Here is a 16,312-nt window from a genome sequence, read left to right as displayed (position 1 = left end):
ATACATTTTTTTTTCCAGAAATAGAGGTCAAGTTCACCAGCTCAGTTTGATGATTCAATCCACTTCCTTTTTTATGAAAGCTTGAGCGTTAACCCTTCTCTAGACATCTGGGAGCTTTATTCCCCAGGATCTTTCAAAGGTTTCAAAAGGCAACTCAGTATCATACAGCCCTTTCAGTATTCTAAGGTGTACTTCCTGTGCACTGGTAACTTAAAACTATTTGAGGGCAGGAAGAGCTCTTTCCATCTCAATGGGTTTTACCCATGTTAATTATTTTTTTATCTATCCTTCCTAGTCAAAAGATCATTCTCCTTAGGAAAAAAAGAAGCAAAATGACAGTTTAGTGATTGAATTTCACCTTCTTGCCTCCATCATAACAAAAGAAGACCATTTTAATGTCCTTGACTTTCATTGTTGGCACTTTATTCTAGACATTAACATTATTAAACATACTACTCTTGAATTTATCCTGAGTTTCTTGCCTTTGCTTTCATACATGTTTGACTTTGTGAAAAATCTGAGTTGGCTGATCTGTATAGCTGCATCAATCACTGGGCAGCTCACCAATTTTTTCCTCATTGGAGTAATTTCCACTTGTATCTTCAGAATGTTGTTCTTTTGAGATTCACAACCTTCTTGAACTGACTTTCCTTGTAGAATATTAGGTTAATGAGGTCTACCTCTTCCTCATCTTTACTCTTTGAAATCTGCTCTCCTAAAATCTAGGGTATATATCAGACTATACCTGACTTTATTGTGATAGAGGAGTCTTCACTCTACCACTAGTTTCTTCTTGTCAACCAGAATTGGGCCAAGAATAGTAACAGCACTTGTTGCTTCTTCCACCTTTTGAAAGATGATCATTAAGTCAAATCAATTGCTCGGCCTTTGGCAAAGACAGAGCTCCAGAACATGTCTGTATGCCTGAAATTCTACAACATTTGTCATCTAATTTCTTAATTTTTTATCTAATTCTTTCCTCTATTCAAGTGGTCTGCGTTATACTGTCATGAAAATACCACTATAGCATCTATCTTTTTTGATATTCATCCAAACTGTTTCAAGTATTTTTGGCTTGTCAAATCCAACAGGGTTAAGAATTTTTAATTCAACTCAACTCAATAAACATTTATTAAGCACCCACAATATGCCAGGTACTGAACAAGTCCCATCTGATCCTTATTAGCCCAAACACTTTATTATCCTAAATTCAACAAATATTTATTTAAAAGCACTTGCTAGGGGCAGCTAGGTGGCGCAGTGAGTAGAGCACCGGCCCTGGAGTCAGGAGGACCTGAGTTCAAATCCGGCCTCAGACACTTGACACATGTACTAGCTGTGTGACCTTGGGCAAGTCACTTAACCCCAATTGCCCTGCCAAAAAGCAAAAAAAAAAAGCACTTGCTATATTCAAATTAGTATGTTAAGTAGCTGGGGATACAAATGGTGGAATGGCCAGTAGGGACTAGTCTTTTGAGCACGTGCAGTGTACTCTTCTTACTGCCAACCCCACATGAATGATTTAGGATTCTGCTTCCAGGAATGCATGATGACACATGATAGAGGGGGCCCATCCCTAATTCAGAGTACCTGTAGGTATTCTGTGACTATTTCCTGTCCATTTACTGTGTGATAAAGGCTTTCAACTGACTGTTGAATGGGAACTGAGTGTTCTTAAAAAAGGTTCCAATGGAGGAACCCAATTGCTCTCTTTCCTGGTGTTGATCAAGGAAAGGATAGCTGTAAACCTCTAGGTAGGGAAAGAGATAGCATGAGAAGTCTACTCTCTCAAACCATCATGTGACCATGAACACATGGCACCTGTTTCTTTTGCCTCTTTGTGTTTGTTCTTTTCTGCTCTTATGTGAATGATTATTGAGCTAAAATGGATCAGACCTTCTCATCTTTGAAAGGTCTCAGGTGTCAACAGAGGTCCAGAAATGGGAGTCCATGACAGAGACTGCTGGAGCTGCTGCAGCTAAGAACTAACTTGTCTCTAAGAAGCAACCTGCATTACTCAGATCACACACTATTTAGATGATATATTTCATTTTGAAAAACTACTCAGGAGTTTAAAAAAAGATAAAGTAGAAACATTAAACTGGTATTCTAGAAGCAAAACAAGCCAATTAAATGAACATCAGTCTGGGAAGTTCTCCTTGGTTTACCGTGGAGTATTATGGAGGGCACCGTTGGTGTTTCATGAAAAGTTGTTAAGAAAGAAAAAACAAAACTCAAGCTAATCTCCTTACACCTAGGTTGTTCCTGATAGTTTCCCGAGGTGAACCCAGTGACTGTGGGAGAGCCAGCAGAGGTGAAATAAAGGGAAGAAATGAAATAATAGGAAAATAAAAGACCTTTTGAAGTGTTACTTTTTATAAATGCACATAATTTTAGTGCCAGGAAATCTCACTCATCATGGTATGTAGATATTTACTTTGTTGTAAGTCAAATCACGAATGCTACTGTGAAGGCTCCTAGTGGAAGGAAAGACAATTTTCCAATACTGCCCAGTCATGCAAATTAATTATCCCAACTCTAGTTAATGGCAGTCAGAGGTACTAATTGGATGCCATGAGTCTTCATAATCAAGCTTCCCTAAGAGCTATCAATCATAATGAATTAACCAAAAATCTCCATAATCAGAAATTCAGATTTCCTAGTTAACCCTACCAATCCAGGGATCATCATATCAAAAGAATAGTAGATTTTCAGAGATGGTGACATAATTTAGATATGACTAAACCAGGCAAATTTGAAATTAAAATGACAGAATCAATTCTGCAGGATTCTGTGTTGGGCTTGGTACTATCTGTATCAGGGCTCTCCAACCTTAGATTATCTTAGGGTCGCATTAAAATAAAATAATTATTTGAGGGCCACACCCAGAATAAAAAATACAGTACACTAATAGAAAGTGCACATCATCAATGCAACATGTGAAGGTGCAAAGCACTAAAGCAAACACAAAACAACAAAGTGACAACACAACAGTATAAAGGTAGGTGCATACTGACTAGTCTGCATTATACAGAGGGAACACATCCCACAGATCAATTGAAAATTCCATATGATATGTTCTGTCTGTAATACTGCTTAAAAACACCAAAGAAAATTAACATCAATGAGATTTTTTTTAAAATCTAATATGCATTCCATGCAAATTATTATTTTATTTTTTCACTCATGAAAATTAAAACCCACAAGCAAGCCACATAAAATCGCACTGCGGGCCTCATGTGGCACCCAGGCCATATTTTGGACAGCCATGATCGATATAAAAACTTAGAGATTAGACATAATAAAAAATAGTTGGGGGGAGGAGAAGTCACATTCACATAACCCACAAATCTTCAAGTAGTGGGGATTATAGCACTTTACCAAACCATATGAAAATAAGCTTTTTTTGGTTTGGTTTGGTTTGCTTTTCCAGACGTGTTTTCATCAGAGCGGTAAACTCTTGGGTGAAGAAATTCTTACAACCAATCTACAACTCTGCAATGTTTATTTTTATGAAGCTGTCTGAGGCACTCACTAAAAACGACCACAGTGATTTTTAAGTTTGTTAAATGTCAGAGGGAGGACTTAAATCCAGGTATTCCTCCTAACTCCAAGATGCCTGTTGACAAAGTCCATCACTCTACTTATTATGCCATACTGCCCCTCAAAATAGAAGATAACATACAAATCAGAGAAATGCCTTAATATAAAATCCAGTGAGATGGTGGCACATGGAAATTAAAACCCCAAATCCAAAGTGCAAAATGGCTAAAACTAATTCAGAAAAAAATAAAATAAAACCTATAAACTAAAAGCAATCAATAATGTAGAGTGGTTGAAGCAAGAAGCAAATTGCAATCATTAATTAATATGATTATTTTAGTGAAGATTGAATGTCTGAAGATAAACAGATTACAACTCTGATCTATTCTCTCTAGTCATCTTAACAATCAATGCAAATTGTTTCAAAATCACATACAGAGTAAAAAGTATTCTATTAGCTGTGCCACAGTTTAATACAATGGCTATGTAGAGGTATGATCTAAGCTTCCAGACTAGCGGTTCTTAACCTGAGATCCACAGACTCCTTAGGGGTCCTTGGAAAGTCTGCAGTGGATCTATGAACTTGGATGGAAAAAAGGACGACGTCTTTGTTTCACTTACCTCTATTTGAAATTTAGCATTTTCTTCCATTATAAATGTAGGCAACATACTACAGTAATATTAGTAGTACCTGTGACTTTGTTGCCACTAGAAATCAGATATTTTCATGTGTGTGTATACATACATACATATACATATATGTATACATACATATATGTGTATAGCAACTACATCGAACTATTTATCTTCTCCAGTACTTCTAAAATACTGTAAGTACTAGACCCTTTAACTTGACCATATTTTATTTTTTAAATTTAATTTTTACTTAATAATACTTTATTTTTTCCAATTACTTATAAAGACAGTTATCAACATTCATTTTTTGAAAGGTTTTGAATTCCAAATTTTTCTCTTTACTTCCCTCCTCTCCCCCTCTCCAAGACAACTTGCCTATATTTTAAATATGTCTTTATTATTTACTGAATGAATAAAGCACATGTTACTATATCACATATTTGGTTTTAATATTTTGATAACAGTATTTCAATGTAGTTAGTTTCCTTTGTAATTCTATGTATTTATTTTATACATTTAAAACATTATTCTGAATATTGATCTATAGGCTTCCCCAGATTGCCAAAGGAGTCTATGATACAAACAAGGTTGAGAACATTTACTCTAGAAGCTATGGGCTGTGTCTAATTAACAATATAGTGTATCCCCAAAGTCTAAGATCAAGACTTTATTTGCACATCCCCTAATAAAATCCTTCAAATAGGAAATAAATGCTTTTTTTTCATGGTTATCATGAGTAATCCTACCTCTACTTACCAATAGTCAGGTTTCATTTGAATTTCACTGTATCAATCAACAATCAAAAAGTATTTATTAAGCACATATTATGTGCCAGGCACTGGGAATACAAATACAATGAATAAAACAATCCTACTTACAAAGGGTTGCCATACTAGTGGCTAGCTTTAAGTGTCATACTTTGAGAAGGATAAGAAGATATCAAAAATTTAAGGGGCAGCTAGGTGGCCCAGTAAGTAGAGCATCGGCCCTGGAGGCAAGAAGACCTGAGTTCAAATCTGACCTCGGACACTTGACACATTTACTAGCTGTGTGACCTTGGGCAAGTCATTTAACCCCAATTGCCCTGCCTTCCCCCCTCCAAAAAAAATTTAAGACACAATAATATTTAGAAGTCTAAATCAATTTATTTAAAGATGGATTTAGCCTATGAAATAAATCATTAATCAAGCAAGGAAAATAATAAGAGTTTAACATTTAAAAAGATTCATCATCAAAATATTAGTTTGAGCCTACATTGAAATTTTGAAGTAAAACATGTCAGTAATCTGATTAGGGTACGATCAAAAATAAGACTAGCATATTTCTATATGCTATCTAGAATATGCTAGATTATATATACTTCTATATACCCAGGGTGTAAAAATAAATTCATCCAAGATTAAAAGATAGGGACTGACCCTGTGATTCCATTGCTACAAGGAACTCCTAGAGAGGAAATTCCTTCTACCAATCCAGGGCAGCACCTTTTCTGTAAAATAAGCTTCTTATAGTGTTAACAGAGTGGATCAGTGGTGGGGCTTGAACCCAAGGACTTCTTGGGTTCAAGACCAGCTCATTATCCAATACAATCTATGACCATTCTAATCTAAGACTAAAGAATTCAAAATAGCTAGGGAAAAAAATATCTGTTCTTTCCATATTGCCTTTAATTGATCAGTATTCTTGGGAATTTGTGCCTTTGAGTGAATTAAAAAATAATTATCTTTTTCATCTATACCAGAGAACATACATTCAATCCCCAAACATGAATGAGAAAGATTTTTTTATCTTTTCCCCATACTTAAAAGATGTATGGAAAAATAAGAATACCATCTCCTTCAGACCTATTATTCTATCACTGATTCTCACAGACATAATTTATATTGTCACTTCTAATTATTATCTGTGACACAAAAGTAAATTTTTGTTTCCACTTAAATTTTGCCAAAGGAAATCCTCCCAGAAAAGAAATTACATAATTAGAATATTCCAGATATCTGAGATGTACCAGTTAATTTGTTCTCTTTAAGAAAAAGATGCCCAAATTTCAAACTTTGCTCAAATTGTTAATATTGTGTAGCCATTAACATTCTATTTGCAACATCAGCAAAAGTAGGTGTTCATCTGTTACTAATTCCCTTTAGTTGCAAAGTCCACTATTTCAATGAAGGATATGTTGTTACTCTGTAATTTTTTCGGGGGGCAAGGGAGTGGCGCGCACGGATGACTATACTTTTTGATGATTGTAAATGTGGAATGTATAGTTATGCATATGATGCAGACAAAATTCCTTATTTTATATCTGGAATAGGCACTATTTCAATGAAAATGATATTTCTGTACGTATGAAAAAATAGACACTAAAAATGCTAGCCGAGATACTTATCCATACCTATGGTTCCCCAAAGTATGGTGCTCCAAGTGGTCCCTAGACTGGTTGCTTATGTCCTTGAAACTTGTCATCTGAATTTAATAATTTAATTATAATATGACTATGTCATAAAAAAACACTCCTCGTTAAGCTGTGATATTGGGTTCGGGTTTTGGTTTTTGGTTTTTCTCCAAAGGCAAGCAGAAACAGAGAGGTAGGTAGTCCTCACATCCTTTCTCTGGCTGAAGTGGTCCATGGAGAGACCAAAAAAAGCATGCAAATAATTTCTCTAGAGTGATATGGCGATAGAATGGGCACATCAATACAAAAAAAATGCAACAGATACATAAACATATTCAACATTATTTACTGTTTAGTGCCATCTCTGAGGAACGGATTATAAGGAAGTGCTTTTGCCATCATTTAAAACCTGAATATCACTTTGTAAAGTAATTTATAAACACTCTGTGACATGCTAGTGCTATATCTTTGAATTGATTCATTTTTAGTTCTAAACAAAATTTTGGATAAAAAAGTTTTTATTAGTGTTCTTTATCTAGAATCTAGTCAAAATATGTAGATATTTAAAGTCATTCAAACAAGACATGGAAACTAAATAACTTTCACAAATACGTAAAATGCAAATAAGATATTTTTGTAAAAAACCATAATGATATTTCTAGAAACTCTAGGCATCTAATCAATATGATTTCAATAAGCTGAAACCTTTCAGCACAGAGCTATTACCCTAAAAGATTAAATGTTACCTAAAAAGAAAAAGAAAATATGATGCTTAACTCATTACCAACCATTGTTCCACTGGGGCATTGTTTGCTTTTAACCATTTTTCATATTTTATTCAACTTACTGTTAAAACTAATTTTATCAGGTAGTGGGTTAATATGATTTATTTCATTCATTGTGGAAGATTTCAAAACTGAAGACACTGCAGAGAAACAAATATGTATAGATCAATAATCATAGTACAATAAAAAACAAAATGTGCATTTTGCCCTATTTTTGAGATTTTCTATGAGATTTTGAATCAAACAATATTTGGAATGGTAATTCAAGTAGTTCTGCCATTCTGCCACAGGTGATACTGTCAAATACAATTTGACCCAGAGATGTCATTTTGAAACTTTTACTTACCATAGGCACAAGAAAACTTGCTAGAGTGATTTTTTTTCTTGGAAGGGTCAATGTATCCTGCCCTTATTGACAACATTTAATTCACCGCATATCTACCGACTACATAAAAGACTAGTCCTTGACTATCTATCTGAATGGCTTCTGAAAAACTTGTGTCTGGAGGACTTCCTCTTTCTTCCCCAATCACTAAATAAGTAAAAAAAAAACAACACCTCCAAAGAAAACAAAAAGCCACACAAACCCCTCCCAAACCTCTAGGACTTGCTCAATACACAAATTCAGAGTGATCCCAAAAGTATTCTTACCAGGAAAGGCACTTTAAACCTCGTAATGAGCCATTGGGTACCAAGATAGATGACCTCTAGGGTCAAATGAGGTATATAAGCCAGCTGTTATTGTTATTGTTAATTATTACTATTATCATGTCTATTTGAGTTTAAATCCTGTGATCCTATACATTTATTCTGACTCATCCCGATTCACTACTTCCCTTCCCTGCTGCAATTTAGTACCAGTCTTATGAAGTCTGGATTGCTAAAGGGGAGGCTAAGTACACTGGAAAGACAGACGCCAAGCAATGAAGTCAGACAATTTGGGTTTAAATTCCAATTTTCATGCTTGCTATCTCGGTGACCTTTTTACTTCACTTTTCTCATGTATAAAGAGACCAAATTGGATTAGACACCTCAGAGATCTTCCTCTTAATTCTATGAAGAATTTTGTCCCTCAGGTGCCCTGCTCTGGTACCTCCACAACTTTTTATGCTAGCTTTCCTTTCAGATGGGAAGATCTGGGACACTTGTCTTCTTTTACCCTGCTTCTATATCGAAATCCCTTTCCAACTCGTTTCTCCAGCTGTCACTAACTAGACGACCTGGGCCAATTTCCCTGCTTTAAGCCTCAGTTTCCTCACCTGTAGGATGAGGGGTTGGGTCAGATGACTTCTGAAGTCCCTTAAAGTTCTAGGCCCTGTGGTCCTTGTGGTCCCTGCGCTCCACCTTCCCTGCCCCCCTCCCCTCGCCGCTTGCTTCCCCCACTCCCAGTCCTGTAACGATTTCTTGGATTAATACCACCCCTGTCCCCCTGGGAGACTCACCAGGAGCAGGTTGTGGGCCACCTGGTAGCCAAGCCGCCGGTTGCCCCGCACACCAGGAGCAAGCCTCCCTGTGGCATAGCCGTGCCAGGCCACCACGTAGGGGTTGTCGATGGTGATCCAGTACTTGACCTGGTCGCCAAAGTGGCGGAAGCAGAGCTCGGCATAGTCCCTGAAGAAGTCGGCCACTGTGCTGTTGGCCCAGCCTCCGTAGATGTCCTGTAGGCGCTGCGGCAAGTCCCAGTGGTACAGGGTGACCACGGGCTCCACGCGGAGTTGGCGCAGCCGCTCCAGCAGGCGCCGGTAGTAGCGCAGCCCCTCGAGGTTGGGGGACCCGGCGCCCACGCCGCCACCACCGGGCAGCACGCGAGCCCACGAGATGGAGAAGCGGTAGTGGGTGACCCCGAGCTCGCGTAGCCCCTCGGTGTCGCGGAAGATATGGTTGTAACTGTCGCCGGCCACGTCCCCAGTAGCGGGACCGGGAGGAGCCGGCGGCAGAGACGGTTGTGAGGGCCAGGAGTGAGATGGGGCTGCGAGTTGGGGCAGGAGGTCCACCGGGGGTGCAGAGGGGCGGTGGGTAAAGGTGTCCCAGATAGAGGCGCCCTTGCCATGCTGCCTCCAGCCGCCCTCCGTCTGGTAGGCAGCGCTGCCCACTGCCCAGAGGAAGCCGTCGGGGAAGGTGTCGTGGAGGAAGCCCGCGGCCTCGGGCGACGGAGTGCGGGCGAAGCGGACCCAAGTCTGTGCGCCATCCCCGGGATCAGCGCGCAGGCAGCGGTCGCACAGCAGGCACAGCAGGCACAGCAGGTGCAGGGGCAGAGCCAGCCGCGGCGGGGCCGCCCCGGCCAGAACCTGGGGGCTCATGTTACCTGAAGGATAACAGGGGAGCGCTCATGTGAGGCCCTCGCTCCCAGGCCGGACCCCTTTATCTCTGCGCCCGGCTGCCTCCCTCCCCGCCCCTCCACGCGCTCCGCGCCTTCTCCACAGTCTCGCCCACCTCTGCTCCCCTCAGTGGGCAAGTCTGTCAATAATTACCTGGGAGCCCCCGCCTTCCCCTCTTCTCCTCTCTTCCTCTCCCCTCCCAACTCACATGCCGGGACTTGGAGGTGGAGGTTAGTGCCATGATCTGGAAGAGGAGAGAGGGGTACCCAGGGTAGAACCGGGGAAGGGGACAAGGAGAGCCAGGCTCTCTGGAGACCCTGACAAGGAACCCGAGGGCGAGGGAAAAGACACGGATCTTCTACTGGAGGTAAAGCATCAGAGAAGAAAAAGCACCTGTTAATTTTCATCTCACTGCTCTTCTCCGAGAAGCAACTGATGCATAAGGATAGTGAAATCTCTCCCATTTATAAACCTGCATCAGTGAAGACAAGGGATGTGTGTGCACCCATCTGGAAAAGTGAGAGGAAGACCAACTTTCCTGGAGTATAGAGTTAGATCTTTAGCTGAATCCGTACTCCATCTCCACGAAAGAGGATGGAGATAGCCCAGAAAGGGCTTCCTGGCTGGATTACCTTATCAACATTATCATCAAACAAGTGACCTGCCCTCAAAAGCACCTGTTTCCACATTCCACCGCGCGCCCCCCCCCCCGCCCCCATTGTTTCCTAAAAATATATTTTACGTTGAAACACAGGCAGAAATATTTTTTTAATTGACTGGGGAAGGAAAAGGATGGAGTAAGTGATTTCTCAAAATGAAGATAAATTTCTCAGGACCCTAACTTTCAAATATTCTAAGGGCATTGCCCCTTGCCACACACTACCAGCTACTAAATGATGAAGTCCTCAAATGGTATAGCTGATGGTGATAGAAATATAACTTACCACCACTCAATGATTCAGAGTTTAATTGTCCACTTTTCTGCATGGTCAGTGATTTTTCCTCTTTCTTTCTTACCCTTAGTCTTTCAGCCTTTTCATCACCTATTAGCTTTTCCAAGAGATTATGAAAAATGCCTGGTTGAAATTCAAATCATTAATATTAACTTTTTCATGTATCTAGGATGAAGGTTTGGATGGCCAATGATGGTAATTTATCCCTGCTCTCCTTTCTACTCTTTTTCTTAAAATTTGTCGTATAGACCAGCAACCAAATTATCTTAACAAGGTTATGAGTTCAGTGCTGCCTGGAGGCTTCAGCAAATAAAGGATCTGGTTATATGTTATGAAGCTCATGGGGATAGGGAGAATGAGAAGGAAAAACAACAAAAACGCTGTTATATTTTACCAGATACCAAAAAGAAATCTTGATCCAAAAAGCTGTGGCGCCACAGGACTTGTTGATATCCCTGAAATCATGTACCATACAGTAGTCCATTATCATGGAAAAGTCATTTCTGGATTGCTTAGTATAATACCACAAATGATATTACTTCTACTTCCCTTCCATTTGTAAATATGGCAATGTTTATTAAATTTAGGTACAGCTAGCATGCAACATTATCCGTAAGATTAGAAAGTCTGGGCCATGACATTCTGAAATTGTAGTAAATATTGAAATAATATAACTACCATCCCATAGGTATAATAAAATATAATTATTGAATGTAGCCTCGTTTATTTTTCCTAAAATGATTTGGCTCTATGCAGCATGTTAAATTTCAATTAGGAATACTTCAGAGGTCCCATGGAAAAAGAACTTAGGCTATGTATTAATTTCCATGTAGTTTGTTTTTCAGGGTAGATTGTACCTACCACTACTTTTTTTTTTAACAACATAAAATCCAAAGATAACTTTAGAACTAGTAGAAAAGAAAAAGCTAATGAAATGCATCATATCTAAAATTCGGCTGTATGGAAAAAGCTTAAGAAATACAAATGTCCTTAGGGTGATGTTAAAGCTTTCACCCACAGATGTTTCTAGGAGATAATTTTTTAACTTAAAATTGAAGACTTTATGATAATCAACCCTTATTTTTAGAAATATCTATTTATGACAATTCCACCTATAATGACTATCACATTTTTGAAGTACCAATTACTATTGCTATGTATTTTAACTTTTTCATTTCATTTCATAATGAAAGGCTTGTTACCTTTAGTAACCTTTACCAACCATGTAATGTGGATTTTATCTGAGTTGCTGCATAGAATCAGAAGATTTGCACTGAATGCTTGTTTTGATACTCAGGAGCAGTGTGACTTTATTTAACTGCTCTAAACTTTGGGTTATTTATCGTAAAATGGAAAAGATAATCCACAGTTTCACAAGTGTTTTTTTAAGTTCTTCAAAACCTTAGCTATGTAAATATAAGTTAGCTTCCAGGGCAAAACTCTTTTGAAAATATACTAACCTATATTTTATATGTGAAGATGATGTTCCTGACTTGCCTTCCAAAAGGATATGTGATTAAAGTTGTTTTTCCTGTAGTGAGAATGAATTTTCAGTAATCCATCCAACCTCTCAATTATCCAAACTATTTCATCCAGTCTATAATAATAACTGACATTAAACAGCACTTTAGGGTTTGCAGAGCTCTTTATAAAAATGGTCTCATTTGATTCACACAACAACCCTGTGAATTTAGTGCCATAGGTATTATTTTGCAGATCAGAAAACAATCTTAGAAAGATTAAATGATTTCCTCATACAGCTAATAGTTCGAACACACATCTTCTTGATTCCATATGCAGCACTCTATCCACTAAACCATGCCCCCTCTCAGATACACTATTAACCCTGCTTCACTCTAGGTTAGACCAGGGGTTATTAAACTGGGAAGGGGGAGGTCCATGAACTTTGATTGGGAAGGGGAAAATTACATTTTTTTCTCTAGCTTTTTATTTTGCTTCTAATTCTATGTGTATTCTATGTGTTCTATGCAGTTAAAAACATTGTTCTGAGAAGGGGTGCACAGGCTTCACCAAACTATCAAGGGGGTCCATAACACATAAAGTCAAGAACCCCTTTTTGTTATTCAGTCATGTTCAACTCTTTGTGACATCATTTGGGGTTTTCTTGGCAAATATACTAGAGTGGTTTGCCATTTCCTTCTCCAGCTCATTTTACAGATGAGGAAACTGAAACAAATAAGGTTAAGTGTTAAGGTTAAGTGACTTGCCCACAGTCGCACAGCTGGTAAGAGTCTGAGGCCAGATTTGAATTCAAGAAATGAGTTTAGGCCTAGTGTTCTATCCACAATGCCACCTAGCTGCCTCTCAATAACTCCTACCATAGACCAACTGTAAAGCTTTATGTAGTATTGAGATAGCTGAATATGGAGATTAAATCAATAGACAATAGATCTAATCAACCAGTTGACTGATAAAATAGCCATGTATCAGAGGAAAGCTTTTATGAAGCTAGGTGACATCATAACCATGATGTCATTATCACAGTGCTCTATGTAACCAGTTCAACAATTTAATATGTGCATATCATCATCCTACTAATATATTTGTAACACTCAAGCCCAGAGGAGGGTTAGGTAGTTCCCTGAAAGACAAATCCCAAGATAGGACACTAGACAAGTAGTGGTATGAGTCTTGATTGGCTGAAGCTGCGATACCGTGTATAGCAAATATGAGAGAGATGTGACTCCTGATTAGTGGATCAAAAGGAGAACAAGCAGTTTAGAACAAAAGATGGAAACCATACCCAGCTAGCAAACTCCCTGAAAATTAAAATGGACCAAACTGAGTTCAATGATTCAAAAAAGCCAAAAAGAAATATTAGCATAAAATCAAAAGACTAAAATATAGAGAAAAAAGTGTTGGCTATCAAAAACAATTCAAGGTTATATGGAGATGGTGTCACTTGAACTGAGTCTTCAACAATCAATTCTAACCAATTCTGCTACCCTCTTGCATTTTATGGGTGAATTCACCCCATTCCCATTCATAGTTATAATTATTAATTGTATATATCCCTCCATCATATCCTCTTACACATTTTCTTCTTTGCCCTCATACCTCTCTTTATAAAGAAGGTGGTAATAGAAGGAATCTGTTCAACACAACAAACTGTAATTGAAGCTATCTACTTCTGCTTTACTGTCCCTCCTTTTTTCCCTTCACCCAGACCCACATTGCTAGTTCTTACTTTCTTTCCTTTTGTTCTCTCTTTAATAACTTGCCCTCTGAATTTGGTTTGTTTTGCTTGTTTGAAGATAGGTTGTGAATGGAGTTCATCCATTCTTCAGCACAAATTCTCAGACCATAATTACAAAATGCAAAAGAGCATTAGAAGAGAGAGAAAGTGAAAAAAAATGGAGAAGTCTGGCAGAGAGTCAGAATGGGGAGTGTGAACAATACAAATCTACATGTCAGTATTATTAAGGATCAGTGTACCTTCTTTAACCCATGCCTTTCAAACCTCTTGGTTTTCTGCAGAGAAGAATAATCAAAGCGTAGGATTTGAGAGCTGGAAGGAACTTTAGAGGTCATCAAGTTCAGGGCTTCTTACACTTTTTCCACTTGTGACCCCTTTTCACATTTTGGTAGCATTTGTTGGAGTTACGTGGCCTGAGGGCATGCACAGTGCAAAGTGCACATGCTTTGTGTTCAGAACCAAGCTGCAGTGAAGTTACGCAATGCCACACAAGCAAGCACTGCCAGAAACACCTCAGATTCATTACATGTTTGATTTTTAATTAGTTTTTGAAACCTTTTACTATTGTCAAAATTTTCATGACCCCATTTAACCATGACCCACAGTTTAAGAAGCACTGATCTAGTTCAATCTCTCACCCAATGTGAGAATCCTTTTATAGCATCCCTGAAATAGTCATCCAGCTGCTGAACTCTTGGGTTGATGAAGAACTCATTTCTTTACAATGCAGCCCATTTCATTTAAGGACAGCTCTACTATTACAATTTCTGTTTATGACATTGAGCTAAAATCATCCTATAATTCCTACCTATTTGGTCCTAGTCCTGCCTTCCATAGCTATACAGAATATCATTACCTCCTTCAGTGTTATAGACATTAAAATATTTGTAGGCACTATTCTGTTCCTCTAAGTCTTCTCCTTCCCCAAATAGTATCCTCAGGCCCTTCAATTGGTTTTAATGGGATCTGGTTTTCACATCTTAATCATGCTCCTCTGGGCACACACCAGTGATTTGACCAAAGTAGTGAGATTCTTAACCTCTTTTGATCTGGTCCTTGCATTCATTAACGCAGTCTCAGATAAGATTAGTGTTTTTTAAGCAGTTGTTTCAAGCTATTGGCTCATATTGAATCAGTGGTTAATTAAAACCACCAGGTGTCTTTCATACAAACTGCTGTTAAGCCAGATCTCTTCTATCCTGTTCCTGGGAAGTTGATTTTTTTTAACCCAAGTGTAGGACTTGGCATTGACCCTTACTGACTTTTATCTTGTTATCTTTAAGCACATTGTGTCAGCCTGTTGAGATTTTTTTCAAATCATGATTCTGTCACTCAATAGATTAGCTAATCCTTGCTGGTTTTTTATTATCCACAAATTTGATAAACATCCCTTCTATGCCTATAGCTAAGCCTTTGATTAAAAAAAAAACATTGAAACATACTAGTGACAAGGACAGAGGTTTGCATCCTACTACTGAAAGGTTGATATTATTCCATTAATCAATGCTCTTTGGATAAAGTTCAAGAACTATGAGTCCAACTAATTTTATTATCATTCATCCTACACTTCCATCCTGTTAGAAAAGATGTGACAGATCTTGGTAAGTGTCTAGCTACATTATCACATCCCATTTAGTTCTTCTCTAGGATGCAGTGCTTACTCATCTCTATAAGACTTTCTCTAAAATGAGATAGAAACCTTTTCACTCTGGAAGCTCACTCCATCCTAGGCTACTTCTTACATTGGAAGTATCCTCCCACCCCTGGAGGCTTCTCCGTTGTTTAGTTTCTTCCAAAAACTTTTTTTTCCATTTCAAGGAGGCCCAGGCCAACCAAACATCTTCATTTGCCCCTCCCCCAAACCCCAGGCTATACTGCTGTTCAACTGATTTTCTGTACTATACCCCATCTCAGTAAATCTTCACCTTTCCCCTCCTATTTTGCTCTTTTGTATGTGTTGTCTTCCCTCCCCACTGTGAGGATGTAAGTTTTTTGAAGGCAGAAACTCTCTTTCTGCTTATATTTATCAATCAATAAATATTTATTAAGCACCTACTATGCACCAGAAACTGTGCTAAGTGTTTCGGATACAACAAGGAGTTTTCAGTCTAAGGGGGGAAATCAGCTGGAAACAAATATATACAAAACAAGTTATATACAAGATAAATAGGAAATAATTAACAGAGGGAAGGCACTAGGATTAAGAGGAGTTAAGGAAGGCTTAATGGAGAAGGTAGAATTTCGGATGGGACTTAAAGGAAGCTAACGAGGTCAGTAGTCAGAGTGGAAGAGGGAGAGCATTCCAGGCATGGGGGACAGCCAGAGAGAATGCCTAGAGCTGAGTACTGGGGTGTCTTGTTTGTGGAACAGCCAGGAGGTCAGTGTTACTAGACTAAAAAGTACATGTTGGGCAGTAAGGTGTAAGAAGACTGGAAAGGTAGGCAGAGGCTAGGTTATGAAAGGCTTTG

At 38.6% G+C, this 16,312-nt stretch overlaps 1 protein-coding gene across 1 annotated transcript in view; it reads right to left on the bottom strand.

Annotated features, from left to right (window-relative positions):
- The window catches only part of KL (klotho), a 54,367-nt gene extending 44,697 nt beyond the window's left edge, over nucleotides 1-9,670 (bottom strand). The window contains exon 1 of the mRNA XM_036746078.1: nucleotides 8,799-9,670. Within this exon, the coding sequence (XP_036601973.1) occupies nucleotides 8,799-9,656 (858 nt within the window). The 5' untranslated portion in view covers nucleotides 9,657-9,670. The remainder of the gene's footprint in view (nucleotides 1-8,798) is intronic.
- Nucleotides 9,671-16,312: the final 6,642 nt, after the last annotated feature.

Source organism: Trichosurus vulpecula, chromosome 2, assembly GCF_011100635.1.
Source record: "Trichosurus vulpecula isolate mTriVul1 chromosome 2, mTriVul1.pri, whole genome shotgun sequence".
NCBI classification, from domain to species: Eukaryota; Metazoa; Chordata; class Mammalia; order Diprotodontia; family Phalangeridae; genus Trichosurus; species Trichosurus vulpecula.
Note: the sequence above shows the minus strand (reverse complement) of the source record. Positions and strands in the feature narration are given on the sequence as shown.